This window comes from Sus scrofa, chromosome 2 (assembly GCF_000003025.6).
Source record: "Sus scrofa isolate TJ Tabasco breed Duroc chromosome 2, Sscrofa11.1, whole genome shotgun sequence".
Classification (NCBI taxonomy): Eukaryota; Metazoa; Chordata; class Mammalia; order Artiodactyla; family Suidae; genus Sus; species Sus scrofa.
This window is the reverse complement of record NC_010444.4, coordinates 136,957,598-136,982,838: the sequence shown is the minus strand read 5'-3', so window position 1 is coordinate 136,982,838 and position 25,241 is coordinate 136,957,598. Positions and strand designations below refer to the sequence as shown.

Genomic DNA, 25,241 nt, shown 5'->3' with positions numbered 1-25,241 from the left:
ATTTTTTTTTTTTATGGCCACACCCATAGCACATGAAAGCTCCCAGGCTAGGGACTAATCCCAGCCACAGCTGTGACTGACCTACATGCAGCTACGGCAACAGTGGACCCTTTAACTACACCAGGCTGGACATCAAACTCACGCCTCCGCAGCAACCTGAGTCTCTGCAGTCAGATTCTTAATCTACTGAGTCACAAGGAGAACTCCTCCAAGTATTTTATAATATGATTATGTCTGTATGTTTTTTTTTAAATAAATTTTTTTGGCCGCACTTGCAGCGTGTGGAAGTTTCTAGGACAGGATCGAATCCGCAGCATAGAAGCGACCAAGTTGCTGTAATGACAGAACTGGCTCCATCACCGGCTGGGCCACATGTGAGAACTTCTAAAATAAGTTTATTTCTTAAACAAAAAGCTTTGTTCCTGAAATTTTTTTTCTTTTACTTTTTCAGCCACACCCGTGGCACATGCAGTTCCCGCGACAGGGATCAAACCTGAGAGACAGCACCAACCTAGACCGGAGTGACAATGCCAGACAGCTAACCCATTACACCACAGGGAACTCCAAAAACAAACATTTTCATTTTCATTATGTCTAAAAATCTCTCTTTTTTGGCCCCACCCATGACATAGGGAAGTTCCCAGAAAGGGATCAAACCTGCATCACAGCAGCAACCTAAGCCACTACCACTGCAGTGAAAACACCAGATGCTTAATCCACCGCACAAGAGAACGCCTCTAAAATCTTTACGTTAGGGAACTCCTGTTGTTGCTCGGCGGGTTAAAAATCTGACATATTGCCAATAAGGATGCATGTTCACTTCTTGGCCCCACTCAGCAGGTTAAGGATCTGGCCTTGGCAAGCTGCAGCATAGGTCGCAGATGCAGCTCAAGTCTGATATTGCTATGGCTATGGAGTAGGCTGACAGGTGAAGCTCCAATTCAACCCCTAGCCCAGAAACTTCCATATGCTGCAAGTGCAGCAGTGTGTGTGTGTGTGTGTGTGTGTGTGTGTGTGTGTGTGTGTGTGTGTGAGTGCGCGCGCGCGCGCCATAGGTGTGGCCCTAAAAAGCAAATAAGACATATTTATCAGTTATCATTTACTTAAAAATAAAACATAGCATTAAAAACCAAACAAGAGGAGTTCCTGTTGTGGCTCAGCAGTACCAAATCTGATTAGCATCCATGAGGATGCGGGTTCGATCCCTGGCCTCGCTCAGTGGGTTAAGAATCTGGTGTTGCCATGAGCTGTGGTGTAGGTTGCAGACCCAGCTCAGATCCTGCGTTGCTGTGGCACAGGCCATCAGCTGTAGCTCTGATTCAACCCCTGACCTGGGAACCTACATCATACGCTGAAGGTATGGCCCTAAAAACCAAAAAAAAAACAAAAAAAAAAACAAACAAGAATTTGTCATTACAAAAACAAATATGGTATTATACGATTATTTATGTTAGTGAACATACGCCAGCATCCTTTTCTTTCTCATCCTCCTTGTCATCTTTGTCTTTTTTCTTCTCTTTAGAACTTTCTCCACTGTCTGTTTTCTCTTTGGATCTAGACCTATGAAAAAAGAGAGAAAAAGAAAGGGACATCATCTATTTGTTTTTGGAAACATTAATTAAAAAATATTTAGGGAGTTCCCGTCGTGGCGCAGTGGTTAACGAATCCGACTAGGAACCATGAGGTTGCGGGTTCGGTCCCTGCCCTTGCTCAGTGGGTTAACGATCCGGCGTTGCCGTGAGCTGTGGTGTAGGTCGCAGACGCGGCTCGGATCCCGCGTTGCTGTGCCTCTGGCGTAGGCCGGTGGCTACAGCTCTGATTCAACCCCTAGCCTGGGAACCTCCATATGCCACGGGAGCGGCCCAAGAAATAGCAACAACAACAACAACAGACAAAAAAAAAAAAAAAAAAAAAAAAAAAAAAAGCACAGGGAAGAGAGTCCGTTCCCAGCCTGCACGATCGATACAGCCAACGGCAACATTACCTATTCTCAGCTTTCTTGCTTTTATTGCCAGGACTAGAAGATCGGGATCTCCGGCCTCGGCTTCTACTCCGTGATCGTCTCCTGTCTCGACTTCGAGATCTTCTTCGATCCCGACTTCGGTCTCTCTCTCTACTTCTGGAACGCCTGAAAGGAAGACACTTTCCATGTATTCTATGACCACACGGAGCTTCTATGTCAGATCATGGTTCTACGTCATGTTGAAAGAAGCTTCTTAATTACCACCATTACTAAAGACAGAGATTTCAATTAACCATCAAATCGGCTAAAAGGAGAACAAGTAAAGGCAATTCTTAAAAGTGGTCAATGAAAAAAATGAGAATACTAATTTCAAAATGACGTTTGTTGAAAAACAGGAAACGCCAATTATAGCTGCTTGAAATCTATGTTCCTTAGCACAAAATCTAAGTTTCTCTTTTTATTTCTTTTTTTTTTTTAAAAACTAAAAATGCCACTGGCGGAGTTCCTGTCGTGGCACAGCGGAAAACAGGTTCGATCCCTGGCCTTGCTCAGTGGGTTGAGGATCCGGTATTGCCATGCTGTGGTGTAGGTCGAAGATGTGGCTCAGATCTGGTGTTGCTGTGACTGTGGCATAGGCCCGCAGCTGTAGCTCTGATTAGACCCCTAGCCTGGGAACCTCCATATGCCAGGGGTGTGTGACCCTAAAAACCAAAAATAAACAAATAAATAAATAAAAATACCATTGGCTTCTTTAACTGGTTAAAAGCACAAAATGTAACAGGCAGAAAGTCTCTTTTAAACAAATTAAAAAGCTGGAGTTCCCGTCATGGCGCAGTGGTTAACGAATCCGACTAGGAACCATGAGGTTGCGGGTTCGGTCCCTGCCCTTGCTCAGTGGGTTAACAATCCGGCGTTGCCGTGAGCTGTGGTGTAGGTTGCAGACGCGGCTCGGATCCCGCGTTGCTGTGGCTCTGGCATACATAGGCCAGTGGCTACGCTCCGATTCGACCCCTAGCCTGGGAACCTCCGTATGCCACGGGAGCGGCCCAAGAAATAGCAAAAAGACAAAAAAAATAAAAAAATTAAAAAGCTGTGGGTTTTTTTCCCACAATTCTCCCCAAGTCAGGATATATACACACTCCCAAAAATGCTGTGTGAAGGAAAATTGTCATACACAAGAAGTTATGCCCTGAATTTAAGGGAAGCAGCTGTTGAAACAGGAATTAACACAATAAAGTCAGCAACAGGTTAACAATTCAAAAAGCCTGAGTCTTGAAATGCTGCATAGCACAAAGCTATATGACATAAAATACTGCTAGATATGAAGGAAGAATTTTCTATGGCTTTTAGCAAAAATGCTTTTCCAGAAAAGCAAATCAAAACAATGCCATCAGCAGACCAAAGGAGCTACAGCTAGAGAGCAGAGCTACAACTTCTCGAATTGAGCTAGCAAATCCTATTATCCAGTAGAGACTAAAATTTTATGACAAAACGGGACATTTGTAACGTCTCTTACGTTATCCATTTTAAGTTCTCTGTTTCTTTCTCCCTCAGCCCTTAATTCAGCATGATCCAGCAGAAAGACGGCTGCTTTTAGAACTTTTTTTTTTCCCCTGTTGGGAGACTGTCATGGAGCCTCGATATTTCAGGCGCAGATGCATACAAGACCAGTGTCTCGCTGTGGTCAAAAACCTTAGCAATGGACTCAGGTGAACTCGGCTTCCTGCTGCTGCTCTGTTCTTCCACTGATGAAGGTCAGCTTCAGAGTGTATCTGTTATCAGAACTTTTGAGACTGGATAATAGCTGCCAGGTATCCTCAGGATCCATCCCTGAAGGATCTTGCCTGAGGTTAAAGGATATGATAGGATGTGCAAAGCCAAAACAGGCTTCGACTCTGGAAAGGGGTGTGTATAATCCCCAATCGAAGCCACTGTGGCAAAGAAACAAGAGACAGTACAGACAGTGAGGCGACTGTCAATTAAAGCAAAATTCTCCACATACTTGTACTTTTCCAGAAGTACCTTTTTGGCAGAATCACCTGAAGATTTTCACAAGTGATCCATCCCATCTGTCCATTTTTACAGGCTTATCATCAATCTTCCACATGTCCAAAGACCTGCCGCAGCTACTGCCTGTCCCGCAGCTGGGACCACCGCCAGCCTGCTACTGCCTCCGCCACCACTGGTTCTCTCTCTCACCCTGAGCGGCCACTGCCGCCTCCATCTTGCCTGCCTCTGTGTCTCCAAAATCTAAATTTCAAAGACAGTCTAAACCTATGTATAAGGATGAGCCAAATGGGCCTGTATAAATATCACAGACATGAAAACTAGGAGAAAAGAATTTCTACTCTGGTGTTGCTAATAGCTAGTGACATACATAGGACAGAACAATGCTCTGAGTCTGCTTCCTCATCTATAAACTATGCAGATTTCACCGAGTAATCTCAAAATCCTTCTTGCTCTAAAATCTTGTGAGGAGTTCCCACTGTGGCACTATGGAATGGGCAGCATCTTGGGAGTGCTGGGAAGCAGGTTTCATCCCCAGCCCAGCACAGTAGGTTAAGGATCCGGTGTTGCAGCAACTGCTGCATAGGTTGCAACTGCTGTTTGGATCTGATTCCTGGTCTGGGGAACTCCATATGCTTCAAGGTGGTGTGGCATGGCATGGCATGGCATGGTATGGCATAAAATAAAATAAAATAAAAGTAAAATCTTGGTGATTCTACTTTCACACCAAAAAGTCAAAGACCAAATCTTAAATGGCCAGTTCCACTTAACAAGTACTTGACTGAACTGTATGAAACTGTTCCTGGAATCGTATAATATGAAACTATGTAAGTTAACAATATCCATATTGTTGGGTAAATATTTTCACGCAGTACCAGGTGATATTTTATGCAATCTCTCCTTCCAATGTTTGAAAAAGATAAGTCACAGTTCTTTCCATGATCAGTTCACAGCATCTGTATAACCTTGTCCTCTTTCCTATTTTAATGATAAACTATATTAGAAATTTTTTTTTTTTGGTGCAAGAGAGATTATTCTTATTTAAAGACTTTTTCATCTCTAGAAAAATGACAGCTTCTTGAGTAGTGCCGAGGAACATTTAAGCAAGTTTTTTAAAAAAAAGAATTAGGATGTTCCTTGGTTAAATTTAAAAAAGTTTTTTAAAATAGTTTCAAATTAGAGTTCCCACTGTGGCTCATCAGTAACAAACCCAACTAGTATCCGTGAGGACACAGGTTCAATCCCTGGCCTCGCTCAGTGGGTTAAGGATCTTGCATTGCTGTGAGCTGTGGTACAGGTCGCAGATGAGGCTCAGATCCCACGTGGCTGTGGCTGTGGCGTAGGCCAGAAGCTGTAGCTCCAGTTCCACCCCTAGCCTCGGAATTTCCACACACCGCAGGTGTGGCCCTAATAAGACAAAAGAGTTCTCTTTGGATCATAGGAAATGGCAGCTAAAGTTTCCAAACATAAAATGCTGGTTTTTTGGGGGGGCGGGTTGTTTGTTTTTTGGCTGCACCTGCAGCATGAGGAAGCTCACCAGCCAGGGATGCAGGAGGTTACCGATTGATCTGGCGTTGTTACTGCAGCAGTTTGGGTCACTGCTGTGGCACAGGTTCCATCCCTACTTCTGCATGCTGCGGACGCGGTCCCCCAAGATAAGTAAGTAAATTTTTAAAAATAAAACAGCAATTTAGAGTCTTTGTTCCCAGCAAATCACTTCTTTACCTAATTACACGAGCTGGGGTTAAAGCAGAGGTTAATTCTAGTCCAAAACTTGTGTAGAATCCCGACTTAGTTGAGACGGCTCCATTTACCCTAAGCCCTCTGAAGACTGACGTCTTACCTCAGACGCTTCCTGTCTCTGGACCGAGATCGTCTTTTATCCCTGCTCCGAGACCTCTCTCTCCTTCTGTCTCTGTCTCTGCTTCTAGACCGCCTGTCATCGCCACGTTTGCTCCTTTTGTCTGAGGGTGAGCGACTCCTAGATCGACTTCCAGAGCGTCCCCGTGATGCTGACCGTTTCCGATAGTGGCTACAATATCAAGGTCAAGGTTAAGCTTTGCAAAGAGTTAGCTTTTATTACACTTTTCCAAAAAATCTCAGCAGACAAATGGAACGCTGAGAGGACTATTTATATATAAACTTTTGTTTTAAATAGGGGTAAATTAGGGAGTTCTCTTGTGGTGCAGAGGGTTAAGGATCCAGTGCTGTCACTGCAGTGACTTGGCCACTGCTGTGGCTCGGGTTCAAGCCCTGGTCCAGGAACTCTGGGTGTGACCAAAAAGAAATCAGGGGAAAATAATGAACCCTTTTGCCATGGCACATGTAGAGAGCGAAAGTATCTTGAAAGAGGAGCAAGCACAGAAAATCAAAGAGACCAAGCTCCTGCCTTTGGGCCTCAAGCAGCTTGCATTCTGGTAAAGGAAGGGACGAGACAAGCAAAGCCCTAAGTACACAGTATGTCATTCAGTGCTATGGGGATACACACATGACAGTCCAGGAAAAGGAGAGAGAATGGGAGACAGAGGGTTTGCTTTTTTACCCCAAGGGAATAACGAAGGCCTCGGTCATAAAGGGAAATTTCAGACACTTGAAGGAAGTAAAGGAAGGATCCATGTAGATAAATGAGGGGGAACCTTCTAGGCAAAAGGCGCAGTGATTGCAAAGACCCTGAAGAGGAACCCCGATTGGTATGTGCCAGGCACAGCAAGGAAGCAGATACGGCTAAGGTCAAAAACGGGAGAGAAAGTACCACGAGATGAGGTCAGAGAGAGCGCAGGAAAGACAGATGCGGCGAGGCTAACAGGCCCTTGTGAGGACTGTCATAGGGACTGTCTCGTTTACGCTGAGAAAAGACGACAAGCTATGGGAACATTTCAAGCAGAGGCGTATTTAACACATCACTCTGGCTGCTGAGGGGAGAACAAAGCGAAGAAAGGCAAGGGCAGACACAGGGGAAACAAGGAGAATAGACAGCCATCGTCCGAGTAAGAGAGTGGTAGCCTGGATCACAACGTCAGGTGTGGGAATTCCCTTGTGATGCAGCAGGTTAGGGATTTAGCACTGTCCCTGCTGTGGCTCTGGTTCAATCCTGGCCCAGGAACTTCCACATGCTGAGGGCTGGGCCGAAAAAAGGAAGGAAAAGAATGTCACAGGTAGAGGCGTGGACAGGTGTCAAAATCTGGATATTTTTTTTTTTTTTTTTTTTTTTTTTTTTTGTCTTTTGTCTTTTTTGTTGTTGTTGCTATTTCTTGGGCCGCTCCCGCGGCATATGGAGGTTCCCAGGCTAGGGGTTGATTCGGAGCTGTAGCCAGCGGCCTACGCCAGAGCCACAGCAACGCGGGATCCGAGCCGCGTCTGCAACCTACACCACAGCTCACGGCAACGCCAGATCGTTAACCCACTGAGCAAGGGCAGGGACCGAACCCGCAACCTCATGGTTCCTAGTCGGATTCGTTAACCACTGCGCCACGACAGGAACTCCGAAAATCTGGATATTTTAATGACTAATTAAATAGTAAGTGCACCAGCAAGGGAAAGTCACTGGTATCTCCTACATACCTGACTACACGTCGTAGAAAGAGCAAGTTGCCACTTACTAAGATGGGAAGGCTGGGGGGGGGTGGGGGGAAGGTGAGGATCAGGATTTTAGGCATCCAAGTGGAGACACACAGTAGGCAGCTGAAATATGACTGAGTTCGTGACAGCAACACGAGAGTCATCGGTGCACAAAAGCTACTTAAATCAATAAACCTGGTTAAGATCAGATGGATAGGAGTTACTGTCATGGCTCAGTGGAAACGAATCTGACTAAGCATCCATGAGGGCGCAGGTTCGATGCGTGGCCTCACTCAGTGGGTTAAGGATTCGGCATTGGCACGAGCTGTGGCGCAGGTCGCAAATGCAGCTTAGATCTGATGTTGCTGTGGCTGTGGTGTAGGACAGCAGCTGCAGCTCTAATTCGACCCCTAGCCTGGGAACCTCCATATGCCACAAGTGTGGCCCTAAAAAGAAAAAAGGAAAAAAAAAAAAAAAAGAGATAGAAAATGAGCCCACCTGATTATGCCCCAAGAACCTGAAATTCAATGTGTAGAAATTCACACTTATTACCTTTCCCTCCCTAAATCATTCATCTCAATTGCCAATGAATAAGCTCAAAATATCAGTGGTATTCAATATTTTTCTCTCATTCTACACAACCAATAAAACACCAAGTGTCACCAATTTCACCTCAGCAATTCTTTTCACATTTTATCACATCCTCAGGAGTTCCCACTGCCTCTCTATCATATCAGACCTGTCTTCTTAGGACATTTTATTTTATTTATTTTTGCTTCTTAGGGCTACGCCTGTGGCATATGGAAGGGTAGAACTGGAGCGGCAGCTGCCAACCTACACCACAGCCACCTCAACTGGGGATCTGAGCCGCGTCTACACACTACACCACAGCTCACAGCAACACCACATCCTTACTTAACACACAGAGCAGAGCCAGGGATCGAACCCACATCTTCATGGAGACTAACTAGTTGGGGTTGTTTCCGAGAAGCCACAACAGGTACTATCTTCTGGACATTTTAGAAAACCCCTGGTCTTCCTGCTTCTATTCCCTTTTCTCTTACATCAGTTTTATTCATTGCTCCTAGGGCAATGGTTATAAAGTTCTAATCCTATTATACACACAGACACACACACACACACACACACAAACTTCTTACTCAAAATTTTCAAAAGCTCCCAAATAGAATATCCTCTAAACTAAATCTATCATCCATCCACATTCTGGGCACACGTCCCTTTCAGAAACACAAATGTAGGCAAATTAGGCTCTTCGCTTTTCTCTAACACCCCGCTCTTTCCCATCTCTAAGCCTCTCACTATTCGCTGAAGAAACCTAGCATGCAAGGCAGAGGTGGGGAAGGTGGAAGAGACGGAAGAACATTCTTGCAAAGGTCCTTGAAGGCTGTACTGAAGTCTCACATTATTTCTGAAGCAGTAAGCGCCAAAGGACAGGAAAAGCGTGCGAATGACATCATCTTTTTTATCTGAGAGGCCGCTGCTCTGGCCACAGTGTGGAATCAACTAGGAGAGCAAGATCAGAGGAAGAGAATCAATTTGAGACATGTGTAGCAGTCTGAGCAAGAAATATTTAGGGCGTGAATTAAGTCAAAGAGAGCAGAAATGTCCACAGGTTCTATCATCTAAATGGATGCAGGCAGAAAGAGAGAAAAAAGGGAGTCGAATAAATATCACTTCCAGGTTTCTGGTCTAGATGGCCAGAGGAACACCAATGATTCCACGGAGATTTAAAAGACCTTCAAAAGAATTTTCTGTAGTTAAGGAAACACTTTATGCAGGTGACAGTTACACAGTGTATATATTTGCTCAATTTCATCAGCTCCACCGTTAAAGCTTTGTCCATTTCCCTGAATGTTAATCACACCTCACTCAGTGAACTACTATTACCTTACTCACCTATTATTTTTATCCTAGATATAAATGATCTTTCAACCACCTCTAGGTATCAAGCAAATATGCACTTTCAAGATTAAAAACCTGAAGATCCCAAATCAGGTAACAAGCTAAAGAGATGCGTTCTAGTAAGAGCTCCTAGTTTCGAGTTTAAAAAGGATTAAAAAAAAAAAAAAGTACTTAAATTGAAACCTATCTGCGAAATATATGTCCAGGCAACAAGCATTTATTGCAGCCCAGTAAAAGCCCAGTCATGAAGTGCTGTAGGTATGTTAAGTGTTTGACCACATTGTGCTTTCGACGTGAAAAAATGCCACAAGCGCACAAAGAACTGACGTAGAGAGCGATAGAGGCTAAAGAAACATGGCAAACGCGAGGCGGTTAGGAATCCAACTGGGATCGCTTCTGACTGAGGCAAGCAGGGTAAGCGCGGAAACGGCGGGATGCGGTTGACGTCCCGGAGGGGTGTTCCCGCTCCAGCGACTCGAACCGGTCGAAAGCACTGCAAGGGAACCTCGGGCCCGCTGGCGGCCCAATTACAGAGACAACGTCGGCAGAGGTCCCCCAGCTCCTCCGGTGGCACCGGCCAGCCGCTGGCCACACGTGGGGCCGCACCGGGATAGGCCGGGCCCCGAGGCCACCGCAACTCCCGCCTCTTCCCCCACGCCAAGGAAGCCGCTCGCCCGCCCGCCGCGCCGCCTCACCGAGACTCCCGGCCCATGCCGCCGGCCGCGGGAAAGCGGCGCCCTTCGGGACCACGCGCACAAGTACCGCACAACGTAGGAGGCCGCGCTGCCCTCGACTCGCCGGGCGAGGAGCAGCACTAACAAGCGGCAGCAGCCACAGTGGCAGCGGCCCCCGGAGCGCGGCCAACGAAAACAGGATGTGTTGGCGCCAGCGGCAAGAGGAAGGAAACGGGAGCCCGGAAGCCGCTCTGGCTCCACAGCGCCCCCGCTGGGCTGGAGGCCGCACAGCGCTGGCCGCGCCGAAAAAGGTTGGCTCGTCTGCGTTTTCCCTGCACAGCCGCGAAAGACCTGGCGTGTGGGTGCGGTGGGGGGCGGTGCCTCAGCCTTGCAAGCCCTCGACAAGGTCTTTTAAGCAAGGGCCACCGAAGCGCCATAAGCACTGCGAGCTGTCCCAGGCCCTGTAGGGACATCGCCCTTCACATGAGCTAAGTGATGCTACAAACATCTCCATCTTCATTCACTGTTACTTATTTATACATTCATTCATTTATATATATTGTTACCTGTCGAGCATGTTCTAGATCCTGGTGAGCTTTCAATCTAGTGGCAGATACGGGCATTAAGGAAAACACAAGCAGGTATAATACAACAGGAAAAAGATTCTGCGATAGGAACGGAGTTCGCAAAAAGAGTTCCCTGAAGAAGTGACCGTTTAGAGGTGAGATTTGAAGACTAGAGTTAACCTGGAGTTAACTTGGTGAAGGGGATGAAAAGCAGAAAACAGGTACATTAGATTATAATGGTTCTCAACATTGCCTTCACTTGGGAACTTAAAAAAAAAAAATATATATATATATATATATACATATATATATATATATATAAAATGTATGTATGTATATATGGATTCGTGTGTTCCACTCTAATATTCTGATTTGATTGGTCTGGAGTGCTTCCTGCATATTGGGACTTTTCCATCTTTCCAGGTGATTCTGAAGTACAGTCCCAAGGGAGAGACCGACTCACCTTGTGGAAGGCGCAGTAAAATGTTGTTGTTTTAGCAAAAGGCTGTAGAAGTGTTGGAGAGAGGTTCTCATTTACTTTACATGCTTCTGGGGTAGTTCATGTTCTTATATCTAAGGGTGATAAGAAAATCTCCATATTTTTCCTGTGGCAGTCATTGCATGGATGCATGCCAAAATTTATTAAACTGCACACTTCAAATTGGTGTTTTACTGTATATAAATTTTACCTCAGTAAATTTGATTTTTGAAAGAATGAAACCAGGAGTTCCCTTCGTGGTGCAGCAGGAACGAATCTGACTAGGAACCATGAGGTTGCGGGTTTGATCCCTGGCCTCACTCAGTGGGTTGAGGATCCGGCGTGGCCGGGAGCTGTGGTGTAGGTTGCAGATTTGGCTCAGATGCTGTGTTGCTTTGGCTGTAGTGTAGGCTGGCAGCTACAGGTCCAATTAGACCCCTAGCCTGGGAACCTCCACATGCCAAGGATGCAGCCCTAAAAATACCAAAAAAAAGAAAGAAAAGAAAAGAAACCAAGTTAGGACTCCAAGATGGGCTTCTGCTGTTCCTCTGTGATTTCCTGCCCACCTGTGGCAGCAGTGAAGTCCATGCCAAGGGGAAAGAAGGCCTGAGCCTGTATGTGACAGAGCAGACACCAATGAAGGTTAGGTAGCAGAGCCCCTGTAAATCACCTGTGTGGGGGCTGAAGGTAAGGAGTGTGGGTTTCGGTCTAAAAGAAAAAGAAAACCACTAGTGACTTAAACGGTGGAGACACTGAGAAGTGGTCAGATTTGGGATGGTTTCCCCAGAGAGCTCTCCAAATATTGATAAAATGCTGTGAACTGCCAGGGTACAGGAGGAATAAAAATGACTCCCAGGTTTTAAATAGAGCTATTTTGGATCATGGTGAATTTTGTGGAGATGAAAATGGCCTGGGCACAGAAGATTTGGTGGGGAAAGGAGAGGAAAATCAGTGTATCTGCCTGCTACTTTTCTAGGACATAATGGCTGAGTATGGGAATATAAATATGAGTCTGAGGTTCAAAGGAGAAATAGAGGTTGGAGAGATAAAAGACATAAGTACTGGAGTCCCAGTTGTGGCCCAGCAGGTTAAGAACCCAACTAGTATCCATGAGGATGCAGGTTCCTCCCTCAATGGGTTAAAGGATCCACTGTTGCCATGAGCTGGCGTGTAGGTTGTTGCAGACACAGCTCATATCTGGTGTTGCTGTGGTTGTGGGCGTAGGCCAGCAACTGCTGCGATTCAACCCCTAGTATGGAAACTTCCATATACCACTGGGACGGCCCTAAAAAAGCAAAAAGTGCTCAGAACTTACACATTAGCCTACAGTTGAGCAAAATCATCTAACACAGTCTATTTGATAAAAAGGGTTGAATACCTCCTGTAATTTATTGAACACCATACTGAAAGTGAAAAGCAGAATGGTTTATAGGTAGAGAATTGCTTTAAGTGGATCATGATAGAGTGACTGACTGGGGTCTGCAGCTCTCAGCCACTGCCTAGAATCACCAGGGGGTAATACCACAGGTTACTAGGCCGGTAAAAGATCAACATTCAAAATTCGAAGTACAGGAGTTCCCATCGTGGATCAGTGGTTAACAAACCCAAATAGGAACCATGAGGATGCGGGTTTGATCCCTGGCCCCGCTCAGTGGGTTAAGGATCTGGTGTTGCCATGAGCTCCGATTCAACCCCTAGCCTGGGAACTTCCATATACCACAGGTGTGGCCCTAAAAAAAAAAAAAAAAAAAAAGGGCAAAATTCAAAGCACAGTTGCTAATAAATGTCTAATACTTTCACACCATCATAAAGCTGAAAATGTTTAAAGTCGAACCATCTGTACATGGTGTTTGAGGTATTCAAAGCCAAGGAACTGGATGAGATCTGGGATTAAATGTCTTTACCCCATCAGTGTTGTCACTTAAAACCAAGAAATTTAAGTGATTTTTAAGAATCTCTTCCAGCTACTAATCTGAGCTGTGGTGATCACAGATGCAGCTCGGATTCCATGTTGCTGCGGCTGTGGTCTAGGCTGGCAGCTGTAGCTCGATTGGACCCTTAGCCTGGGAACCTTCATATGCCCAGAGTGTGGCCCTAAAAAGCAAAAAAAAAAAAAAAAAAAAAAAAAAAAAATTAATTAAAAGATAATAATAATAAAGATACTTCATTTTTAACTCCCCTTTAAACAACATAGTCACATGACAATTCTGACTGGCTTTTTATGCCCACAATATATTTATGGTAAGTTCACAGCATTCTATGTCCTGGAAGAAGCTACTTTTATCTGTTAGCAGGGGTGAAAGAAGCTAATTATAGTCCACTATGTCTCCAGTACATCATTTAATTAGCAAACAGCCCCAGGTTCCAAAGCAGATTTTGATTCTAATTAACCTCATTCTGAATCTCATAACACCTTTGCTGTTTTTAGTACCAACTGTGATGTACACACCTCCATTTATGCAACTAATGACTAAAAAAAGCTACTGGTTGAAGATGTAACCTCTCAACAACCATCCTTGTCTATATAGTTTTAACCCAAATATTTCAAACTGCTGAAGTTCCCAAGTAAATATTCCTAATTATTCTAAACACTAATAAACTTCCATTTCATTTGATATTATTCAACACACTTAAGCAAATACTCAGGGAGATACCAATCAGCTGAAGAGAAAAAGCAGCACTGATGGGGGTTCCCATTGTGGTGCAGCAGAAAAGAATCTGACTAGGAACCAGGAGGTTGCAGGTTCAATCCCTGGCTTTACTCAATGGGTTAAGGATCTGACATTGCCATGAGCTGTGATGTAGGTCGAAGATGCAGCTCAGATCCCGCGTTGCTGTGGCTGTGGTGTAGGCCGGCAGCTGTACACCACACCGAATGGACCCCTAGCCTGGGAAGCTCCATATGCTTCGTGTGCAACCCTAAAAAGCAAAATCAATCAATCCATCAATCAATAGAAATATAAAATTTTTTAAAAAGAGTGGCACTGATAGACATAGATGTCTTATGTCTTCTGTGAAATGAATCTGATAAAGATCCACAGTTACTACAACTGTGCATGTGTCCAGTGACAAAATGGAAGAAGTAAATGGGCAAATGAAGACCCCCCAGGTGTCTTCCCAGAGATTGGGAGAAGGTGACAAATCCAAGAATGCCATCCAATCTTGTAGATATCAGATTTGGAACCAGGAAAAACGTGTACTTGTAACCTTACCCTAAGTCAGAGGAAGAGACTTAAGTTGTTATGCTTATTTTCCATTACTGTGGTTCAAAGTAAAAAGACTTTGTAATTTAAAAAAAGTATTTATGTTTTTAATATCACAAGGATTAATCAAACAGATTATACAAAAAGCCACAGGGAAATGTAATGCCAAGTGATTTAACACTTATGTTTTATACTCTTTTAAGAAGACAAGCCTTCCAAATATGACAGTGTTCCCAGGTTAGTTAAAAGGTATTTACACTATTAGGTTGCATACGGATTCTCTGATGTTAATTCTTCTCATCTCATTTTTATATCTAATCTTTCTATTCTACGGCTTAAAAAAAAACACACTTCTGAAGACTGAAAACTCAAGAAGTAAAAATTTCTAAGCTTGGTAGTAAAATTTTTCATAAATTAAAATTTGTGCTGGAGTAAAAAAATACATACTCAATGAGAACAGACAAAACTGGCTACCTTACTCAGCCCTAGTAAGTTAAAATGTGCAGACTTAACATCAGGCAATTCAGTTCCTTCATTTTATTTATTTTTCTTTCATTTTAAGATAGCTCCATTTCTCAGGACAGAACAATAATGCAGTCCTTAGGACTGGCTGAAACACATTCATCTGCTCTCCTTAAAGTACTAGCTCAGCTCAGAAAAGAGGAATTACAATTAGGGAAAAGCAAACACCAGGAATTCTAATTAAACAAGAAAAAAATCAATTACTGACACTGGTACTCTAATCTTCACATCGGTATTAATACAAACTCCACTCTTTTCAATCAGGGACCCTACCATCCCATTCTTAATCAAGTGGTTTTACAATCCCCAAAAGTAAAAGAATTACATAATGGTGTAACCAATATGCCTCCTTTAGAGGCACTGCAATATAGAAGAAAAATTGTTTATTCATGTGCTTCTCCTTCTGAGTTCTGAAGGCTTCATGGTACTTCAGAGCCCCAATAATCAAGCAGTTCATGACAAAAAATAAAAGTGAAAAAGTAGACACACAGATCTGTGAAAACTTCGCCCATTTTGCTATAGGTATCCATTGATCGATTTATCACTTCGGCAGGAATTCCGGATAATAGAAGTGCCGCTGTTAGTACTGTTGTCTTTATCTTCTTTTCACTCTGCACAGAGAAAAAAAGAAATCTTTCAGCTTTCAGAAGACTACTTAAGCTCAATAAAAACATCAGGGCTGCTATTTTCACCTGACTTCAAAACTGTTAATGAAGTTTCAAAACAGCTACGCCGCCGGATCCAACTGTGTCTGCTACCCATACCGCAGCTCACGGCAATGCCAGATCCTTGACCAACTGAGCAAGGCCAGGGAGTGAACTAACATCCTCATGGATGCTACTCGGGTTCATTAACCACTGAGCCGTGAAGGGAACTCAAAAATACATCATTCTTGCTGTCAAAAGTTAAAAAAAAGTCTTTATGGGAGTCTGAATTTTCGTAAATAAAAATTTAAGATATATACAAAAGTACAAGACAAAAAAGGAAAAGCAGAGTTCCCGTCATGGCTCAATGGAAACCAATCTGACTAGTATCCATGAGGATGCGGATTCGATCCCTGGCCTCGCTCAGTGGGTGAAGGATCCAGCGTTGCTGTGAGCTGTAGTGTAGGTCCAGGTTGTAGAAATGGCTCAGATCTGGCATTGCTGTGCCTGTGGTGTAGTTCAGTGGCTATAGCTCCAATTCGACCCCTAGCCTGGGAACCTCCATATGCCACGAGTGCAGCCCTGGAAAAGCAAAAAAAAAAAGGTATGATGATTTAAGGAGTTCCCACTATGGCGTAACAGGATCGGCAGCATCTTGGGAGCTCTAGGACACAGGTTCGATCCCCAGCCTGGCACAGTGGATTAAGGATCCAGCTTTGCCTCAGCTGCAGCTTAGGTCATAGCTATGGCTTGGACCGATCCCTGGTCTAGGAACTCCATATGCCATGAGGTAGCCAAAAAAGAAAAAAAAAAAAGATATAATAAAGACTTGAGCATTTCACTCAAAGAAAAAGAACCATAAAGAAACAGTGAATTGTAGTTGATATGTAAGCTGAAATATGTAGAAGTAAAATGTCTTCATGTGTTACATACTTTGAAACGCATCAAGAAAAAAAATATGGGAGTTCCCGTCGTGGCGCAGTGGTTAACGAATCCGACTAGGAACCATGAGGTTGCGGGTTCGGTCCCTGCCCTTGCTCAGTGGGTTAACGATCCGGCGTTGCCGTGAGCTGTGGTGTAGGTTGCAGACGCGGCTCGGATCCTGCGTTGCTGTGGCTCTGGCGTAGGCTAGTGGCTACAGCTCCGATTCAACCCCTAGCCTGGGAATCTCCATATGCCGCGGGAGCGGCCCAAGAAATAGCAACAACAACAAAAAGACAAAAGACAAAAAAAAAAAAAAAAGAAAAAAAATATGTATTAAAAAAAAGACATATTGGGAGTTCTCTGACGGCCTAGCAGGTTGAGCCTCCTGTGTTCTCACCACTGTGGCTCTGGTCAATGCTGTGTGGCACAGGTTCGATCTCTGGCCCCAGGAACCTCCACATACTGCCTGTGTGGGAAAAAATAAAATAAAAATACAAAAAAAAAAACAAAAAAAAAACCAAGAGAGAACCTGAAATAAACACTGCAACCTCATTAAAAAAAAAAAAAAAAAAAAAGCTTGTATTGAAAATGTATATAAAATTGGATAAATACATAATAAATATAATGAAATATTCATTACAGAACTTAGGTGCTAAGAATAAACGAGTGTTCACTGGATATATTTTTCAACTTTTCCACAGAAACCTGTTATAACAGAATGTTTTGTTGAAAGAAAATTATAATCTCCCTTCCTTTTTCTACCCCATTTACCTAGTAACCAATACACTATCACAAATAACCACTGTTAACAATGTCACAGAATATTCTTCCGGTTTCTGTACAGACAAGCAAGATGAAATACATATTATTTTCCCCTTTTTACAAAAAAGTATACTACAGGTGCTATTCTGTATTTTCATTTTGATCATAATATTCTTGGTGAGCTTACCATTATCAGTACATGGAGAGCTTGTACCATTCTAAACAGAGAGACAGACCATATTTATTTTTTCTTTTTTGGCCACCCCATCCAATACAGAGTTCCCGGGTCAGGGATCAGATGCAAGCCACGGCTGCAATCTACTGTGGCTGCGGCAACACTGACTCCTTAACCCACTGTGCCTGGCCTGGGATTGAACCTGTGACCCAGCACTTCAGAGAAGCCACTGATTCCGTTGCACCACAGTGGAAGCTCCTAGGCCATAATTTTTAGCTAGTCACTTATTAGCAGACATTTAGGTTGTTTCCAAAATTTTGCTATGGCAAAACTAAAATCAATGTTTCAAGGGTAAATTTCTAAACAAATGGCTTAATTAAAACTACATTTTGGGGGAGCTGTACCTCAGTGGTTAACGAATCTGACTAGGAACCATGAGGTTGTGGGTTTGCTCTCTGGCCTCGCTCAGTGGGTTAAGGATCCAGCATTGCTGTGAGCTGTGGTGTAGGTCGAAGACATGGCTCGGATCCCATGTTGCTGTGGCTGTGGCGTAGGCTGGCAGCTACAGCTCCGATTAGACCCCTAGCCTGGGAACCTCCATATGTCGTGGGTGTGACCCTAAAAAAAGAAAAAAAAAAACCCTACGTTTTTGGAAGGGATCAAAAAATACACATCTATATCATAAAGAAAGTTTTAGCTAAAACATAAAGTTACAGGAGTTCCTGTTGTGGCTCAGTGGGTTACAAACCTGACTAGTATTCATGAGGATGCGGGTTCATTCCCTGGCCTTGCTCAGTGGGTTAAAGATCCGGCACTGCCATGAGCTGTGGCACAGGTCCCAGACGCAGCTCTGATCCCGAGCTGCTGTGGCTGTGGCATAGGCCAGCAGCTGCAGCTTTGATTCAACCCCTAGCCTGAGAACTTCCACATGCTGCAGGTGTAGCCATAAAAAGCAAAATAAGTAAAATTACATTTCTTTCTTTACTCTTTTACTTTGTGTATGTGATTTATTTGACCCTTCAAAAATATGTTTCAAGGAGTTCCCATCTTGGCGCAGCAGAAACAAATCCAACTAAGAACCATTAAGTTGCGAATTTGATCCCGGGCCTTGCTCAATGGGTTAAGTATCTGAAGTTGCTGTGAGCTGTGGTGCAGGTCACAGATGCAGGGTGGATCCTGCACTGCTATGGCTGTGGTGTAAGCTGGCAGCTATAGCTCTGATTCGACCCCTAGCCTGGGAATCTCCATATGCCACGGGTATGACCCTAAAAAGCAAAACACACACACATGTGTGTGTATCTGTGTGTGTGTGTGTGTGTGTGTGTGTGTGTGTGTGTATGTTTCAGGAGTTCTTGCTGTGGCACAACGGAATCAGTGACATCTTGGGAGCGCTGAGACATTATCTTTGATCCCCAGTCCAGCACAGTGGGTTGAGGATCTGTCCTTGCCGCAGGTGCAGCCTTGGTCACAACTGTAGCTGGGATCTGATCCCTAGCCAGGGAAATCCATATGCCTAGGGGTGGCCAAAAATGGGGAAAAAAGTTTCAAATCCATTAAACCACACACTTGAGGTCACTCAGTGCATTACGCATGACGATGCAAATGTCAAGTAGCCATTTTTTAGTAAAAATCTGACACAAAACTCAATTATACAAGATTATATTCTATATCAGCAGAGCCAAGTCCCAGAAAACTGTACAGTACAACTGTAGTCAAGCAGATCAGGTCAACACTGATACTCCCCGTGATTCTGTTCTTTAAGTACAGCCACATATTTCTTGCAAATCAGGCCACTGGCATTAAAGTGTCCAGGAAGAAGCATAGTAAGATAACTGAACCAATCTTTTTTCCTTTTTTTTTGTTTCCTTTTTTGTATTTTTAGGGCCACGCCTTCCGCATATGGAAGTTCCCAGGCTAGGGGTCGAATTGGAACTACAGCTGCCGGCCTACACCACAGCCACAGCAACGCCAGATCCTAGCCATGTCTTTGACCTACATCATAGCTCATAGCAATGATGGATCCTGAGCGAGGCCAGGGATCAAATCTGCATCCTCGTGAATACTAGTCAGGTTCATTACCACTGAACCACGATAGGAACCCTTTTTTTTTTTTTTTTTCCTTTTTGGCAACCTGCAGCATATGGAATTCTCCGGCCAGGAATCAGATCCAAGTCACAGCTTCGACCTACACCATACGTGTGGCAATGCCAAATCCTGAACCCACTGTGCCCGGCCACAGATGGAACCTGCATCCCACTGCTGCAGAGATGCCGCCAATCTGGTTATGCCACAGTGAAAACTCCTGAACCTATTTTAAATTAACTTTCTCTGTGATAAACAAAATGTATTATTAAATCTACTAAGTAATTAAATAGAATAGTTTCTCAGACAAGTACTATTTAAACTCTGCCATGAGACTTTTCCCCAAAACCATGGTGGACCAACATTTTTGCAAAATATAGTGAAAAATGTTACAATAACATCAAATTGCTATTAAAGTTTCTAATTACTCACTTTCTGAACTTAACTCATTACACACAGAAGCAAAAAATTTGAAGATCGGCACTGGTGAGCCAATCACACTTTGAACAGCACTGATTCAGACCATAAATATAACTAATTTCTTAAAAGTTCTTAAGATCATCAAGTCATTAGTTAATCTAAATATATCACCATAATTCAGAAAAAAAAAAAAAACAAACAAAAAGCCTTAATTTACCTTGGGAAAATATTTGTATAGTCCCATGTATGCAAGTTGTAAAGTAAGAAATGGAGCAAATATGGACTGTGAAGATAAAAGATAAAAGTTAATGTATTTCCAACATAATCATTCAAATCACAATAAATAAAACTAACAGCAGCTTACAATTCCAAACAAAAAAGCTAGAACTCTTAATGGTGCAGTCTTGTTTCTGCAAAAGGGTGAAGAAAATAGAGAGATTTGATTTCCTTAAAATAAAGCATGTCTTGCAAGTCAAGTCACATTCAACACCCCTCAAACTGTCTTCTCTCCTAAAAACTTAGCTTTCCAATAATTTAAAGTGCCCAATGATGATTGCTATATATCGTGCAATAACAGCTCTCTCATCTAAAGGTAATCAACTGACAATCTGACAACCACACCTAAAAGGCTCAGTACTCAAAAGAGATGTTATACATTCCTTACACTTCAGGGCAGAAATAAATGAGCTATTCTTTTTTTTTTTTTTTTTTTTTTTTTGGGTCTTTTTAGGGCCGTACCCATGGCATACGGAGGTTCCCAGGCTAGGGGTCAAATTGGAGCTGCAGCTGCTGGCCTACACCACAGCCACAGCAACACAGAGCCAAGGTGAGTCTGCAACCTACGCCACAGATCTCAGCAATGCTGGCTTCTTAACCCACTGAGCAAGGCTAGGGATTGAACCCATGGATACTAGTGTGGTTTATTAACTGCTGAGCCACAATGGGAATACCTGAACTATTATTATAGATAAAATAGCTTGCTTATCTAGATTCTCACAGAGTAAAACAAAATATAAAAATAGTGCCTAATTAGGAGTTCCCGTCATGGCACAGTGGAAATGAATAGGACTGGGAACCATGAGGTTGTGGGTTCAATCCCCGGCCTTGCTCAGTGGGTTAAGGATCCAGCATTGCCATGAGCTGTGGTGTAGGTTGAAGATGAGGCTCGGATCTGGCGTTTCTGTGACTGTGGCACAGGCCAGCAGCTACAGCTCTGATTGGACCCCTAGCCTGGAACCTCCATATGTCACAGGTGTGGCCCTAAAAAAAAAAAAAAGACCAAAAATAATGCCAATTAACATTTACTATAAAATTGAAACATTACGGAGTTCCCTCATGTTTCAGTGGGTTAAGGATCCAGCATTGTCACTGCTGTGGTTCTGGTTACAGCTGTACCGCAGGTTCAACCTCTGGCCCAGAAACTTCTGCATACCATGGATGCAACCAGGAAAAAAAAAGGAAACTGTCATAAAAATAGATTTTTAGGAGTTCCCATTGTGGCTCAGCAGTAATGAACCCAACTAGTATCCATGAAGACAAAGTTTCAATCCCTGGCCTAACTCAGTGGGTTAAGGATCCGGCATTGCCATGAACTGTGGTATAGGTCAAAGACGCAGCTCAGATATGGCCTTGCTGTGGCTGTGGTGAAAGCTGGCAGCCGTAGCTCCGATTGAGAACATCCATATGCCCTGGGGTGCAAAGCAAAAAAAAAAAATTTTTTTTTTTTTGCTTAATATCATAAATCTTAATTATCTGAAAATTTACTTTTGTGCCTGATACTTGGTGGGTATTCTTAAAATATCTCAAAGAGCAAGCCACTAAACTTTGAGATATGCTTTTTTTTCTTCCTTCACATAATGTAAAACAAAAGGACCAGTAAATCGGAATTTTCACTGGACAGCCCCTGGCATCTGGAGGCACAACTAAAATGAACTATTATGATAATACCACATTATAAAATGTTGAAAACCTTCTGAACCACAAAAAAATTACATCATAGTTCAGGACCATAGGAACTACATTTTAATATTTCAAATTATTTGAAAAGTGGTAATTAATATATAGTATATGTAGGTACTTAACCCTTTGGCTTTTGAAATGGAAGTGCCTGGGTTTAATTCCAACTGTCACTTAGTAGCTGTGTGACCCTGGACAAATTATTTTACCTCTCTGAATATTCATTCCCTCATCTATAAAGCACAGATTCAAATGATACTTGGTTCATAAGGATGTGATTAAATGAATTAATATATTTAAAACACTTAGAACGGTACCTAGCACACTGAAAGATTTTAGCAATTATTATTAGGCTATTTAAGCAGAACACCTCATTCTAAGCTTAAGGTGAATAGCCATTTGTTTTTCTAATTAATTAATTAATTTTTTTGTTTTTTTGTTTTTTTTTTAAAAGGGCTGCACCTGCAGCATATAGAGGTTCCCAGGCTAGGGGTCAAATCAGAGCTGTAGCCTCCAGCCTACACCACAGCCACAGCAACACAGGATCCAAGCCTTGTCTGCAACCTATACCAGAGCTCACGGCAATGCTGGATCCTTAACTCACTGAGAGAGGCCAGGGATTGAACCTGCATCCTTTTGGATGCTAGTAAGATTCATTTCTGCTGAGCCACAACGGAATTCCATGTTTTTTAAATTTATTTTTAAAATTTTTGGCCACGCCCATAGCATGCAGAAGTTCCAGGGCCAGGGATCAAACCGGAGCCACAGCAGTGACAATGCCAAATCTTTAACTGCTAGGCCATCAGGGAACTCCTGAATACCAGTTTATAACGCATCTCCAAACAGTGACATGAATCTGGCAGATGTTAATACTGGCAATGAATCCTACAAATTCATTAAAAGCACTCATTATTATAACCAATTTACACTTTCCACTGTTTCTTACCAAATATTTGCAAACAAAAGCTCTGACTCCAAAGGCAAGAAGAGCACATCCCACCAATCTAAATATTCGAAAAGAGTCAAATTCTTCTGTTGTATTTCCATCTTCTTGATTGGGCTTTTCACTAATCAGCTGTTTTCTTAGCTTCATTGCTTCTTCAAATCTGGAGAGGTACTGTTCCAGGCCATGCCGGGAACCCCTCTGGGCAGTGTCTGCTGTCAGGTCCCCTCTGTTCCGATGTCGGAGCTCAAGGCTTACATCATTACTGCACTCAGGAGGTTTCATGAAAGAGTCCAATGTGTCTCCCAGCTGAGTCCCCTTTACCTCGGTGACACCACTCTGTGGGTCAGCTGTTCCTGTACTGACCGAATCACCCAGCACTACTCGCTTTGAAACCGAAGGAATGGTGAGAGCGTTCAGTTTATCACTGTCCTGCTGCTTTAATTTTGTTTGACTTTCTTCTTCTGAGAAAAGAAATTTAGAAGTCTTATGTATTACATACTAATAAACACCTTTCTTATTAATATTGAAAAGTATGCCACTAGAGCTAGAACTCAGCAGCCTCTGAATCCAAATTCATACTGACTCTTCTTAAAACAAACTAGTTGCTTCCTCTACACACTCAAAATATCAAAAAGAATATTCCTTCAGAGAATATAACCCAAACTTTGAGGGTAGAAGAAAAGGCTCTTAAATAAACTGAGGAAAGATACTTAGGGATGGAGCAAGCTATAAAAACCACTGCAAATTTTCTTGGGTAACACATCTGAAAAGTATGACTGCATTGCCTGCTCTAACTTATTTGGTTAAAAATATAAAATTATCAGAGCTTTTTAAACTCTGTATTTGAATATTACATTTCTGAATCCAGAGTCCTGTCAGCACAGGGTGTGGCATATTCTACAGCTGCTGTTTACATAATCCTCCTACTGGAGTCAGGGAGCCAGTGATAGGTACTTAAGCAGATTGAGGATGCTATTCTGCTTTCAAAGAAAACAAAAAAAACCTTTAATGACAAATAAAATACAAATTTTAACATAATAGAACAACATATACAATGTACCTTGAGAAAGAAAATAAATGCTTCAGGAAAGAACACATATTCTGCTATTAATCCTTAAAGGGGAAAATACGTCTTCTCACCATTGTTCTAGAATTTGAAACAATACTCTTACCTCTCTTGGTACTTTTAAGTCGCAAACCTGTGAACTGTCTAGAAGTTCAGAGCTACATAGCTAAAGGCCCACAAAGAAGTTAACACAAAGATCTACAGAACTTGCAACCAGTGACCAAAGGCCAAATACTAACTGCAATGCTCAGTGGAAACATAGAGAATCTGACATAATATCAAGTGCTCAGTGAATATTCACAGAAAAAAAATTTTAAGAGACTCTTTGTAAACGTCACCTGGAGAGAAACGAGGAACTCTCTTCAGCGTCAAATTCAGTTCCTGACATCACTTAACCTCAATCTCAGCACACTAGGAGATAAGACCTCACTCAGATGGACACGTCCCACTTGCTGGGTCTCTAAAGAACGGTCCTTGCAATGTTTTTCACCTGTTTTGGAAGGCCTGTCGAGAAGGGTTGAGGGCACCAAACCCAGACACGAAGCTCTGACCATGAGCCCCCGATCCGCGTAGGAAGGACCAGGGGGCACTTCAGTAAAGACAAGTGCATGCGGGCCGACAGTTACAGCAAAGGGCAAAAGAAGGGAGACGGTAGGGAAGGCAATGGAAGGGAAAAAGCTTCAGAAACGGAAAGAAAGGAAGGCACAAGAGCCAGAGCAGTCTGGGGATAAGATGTGCGTCCTTCAAGCAAGGCAAGGGGGGGAAGGGGCCCCCTCTGGGTAACTGGCCAGAGGGTCTCAGGAGCGAGCTTCGCCGCCGGCGGCAGAGGTGGGGACCACCTCAGGGCGAAGCCCCCCCACTGGAAAACTGAAGAGAGAGACTAGAAACGTCCCTGGGTTAGGAAGTGAGAACTTGGGACCCCCAGCTAAGGAGCGGGACCAGAGGGGAGGTCAGAGAGCAAGGCTTGGTCAAAAAGGTCGGCAGGGTGGAGGGAAACGATCCACAAGACTCCTAGGGACCGGCGTGCGGGGGGGGGGGGGTAACTAGGGAAACGGAGGCTCTCACCCGCGCTGCTCCCCGGCCTGTGAAAACCCATGATCCGATTGATGCGCTGTTCTGAGTTCATGAGCAGCTTTCTCCGCCGCAGCTCGGCCCGACGCTGGGAAGCGGACAGGCCTGAGCCCGCCAGGGCCCCCGGCCGGTCCCCGCTGTCGGTAGCGACGGTGACCGGCTCCATCTTCCCCTCCATAACCCGGGAGTGGTGACGACGACGGGGGCGGCGGCGGCTGCGGCAGCGCGGATGACTTCAGGCCGGGCCGCCGGGCGCGCGTGCCCCAGTCTCTGTGGACCCGCCCCCCCGAGCGCGAGGCCG

At 43.7% G+C, this 25,241-nt stretch overlaps 2 protein-coding genes and 1 pseudogene across 4 annotated transcripts in view; all 3 read right to left on the bottom strand.

The window, feature by feature from the left end:
• DDX46 (DEAD-box helicase 46) overlaps positions 1-10,335 on the bottom strand; it is a 57,683-nt gene extending 47,348 nt beyond the window's left edge. Inside the window, exons 1-4 of one of the 3 annotated variants that reach the window (XM_021079949.1) lie at positions 10,147-10,335; positions 5,814-6,002; positions 1,985-2,128; positions 1,464-1,560 (exon numbers count right to left, since the gene is read on the bottom strand). In XM_021079949.1, coding sequence (XP_020935608.1) covers positions 1,464-1,560; positions 1,985-2,128; positions 5,814-6,002; positions 10,147-10,163 — 447 coding nt within the window. In that variant the 5' untranslated portion in view covers positions 10,164-10,335. 3 annotated transcript variants of the gene reach the window in all.
• Positions 2,967-4,816, bottom strand: LOC102165100 (annotated as a pseudogene).
• Positions 14,895-25,213, bottom strand: CAMLG (calcium modulating ligand). The gene is given in 4 exon segments (NM_001244893.1): positions 14,895-15,505; positions 20,119-20,184; positions 22,804-23,264; positions 24,935-25,213. Coding segments are annotated over 4 exon segments (903 nt in total). The 5' UTR covers positions 25,119-25,213; the 3' UTR covers positions 14,895-15,313.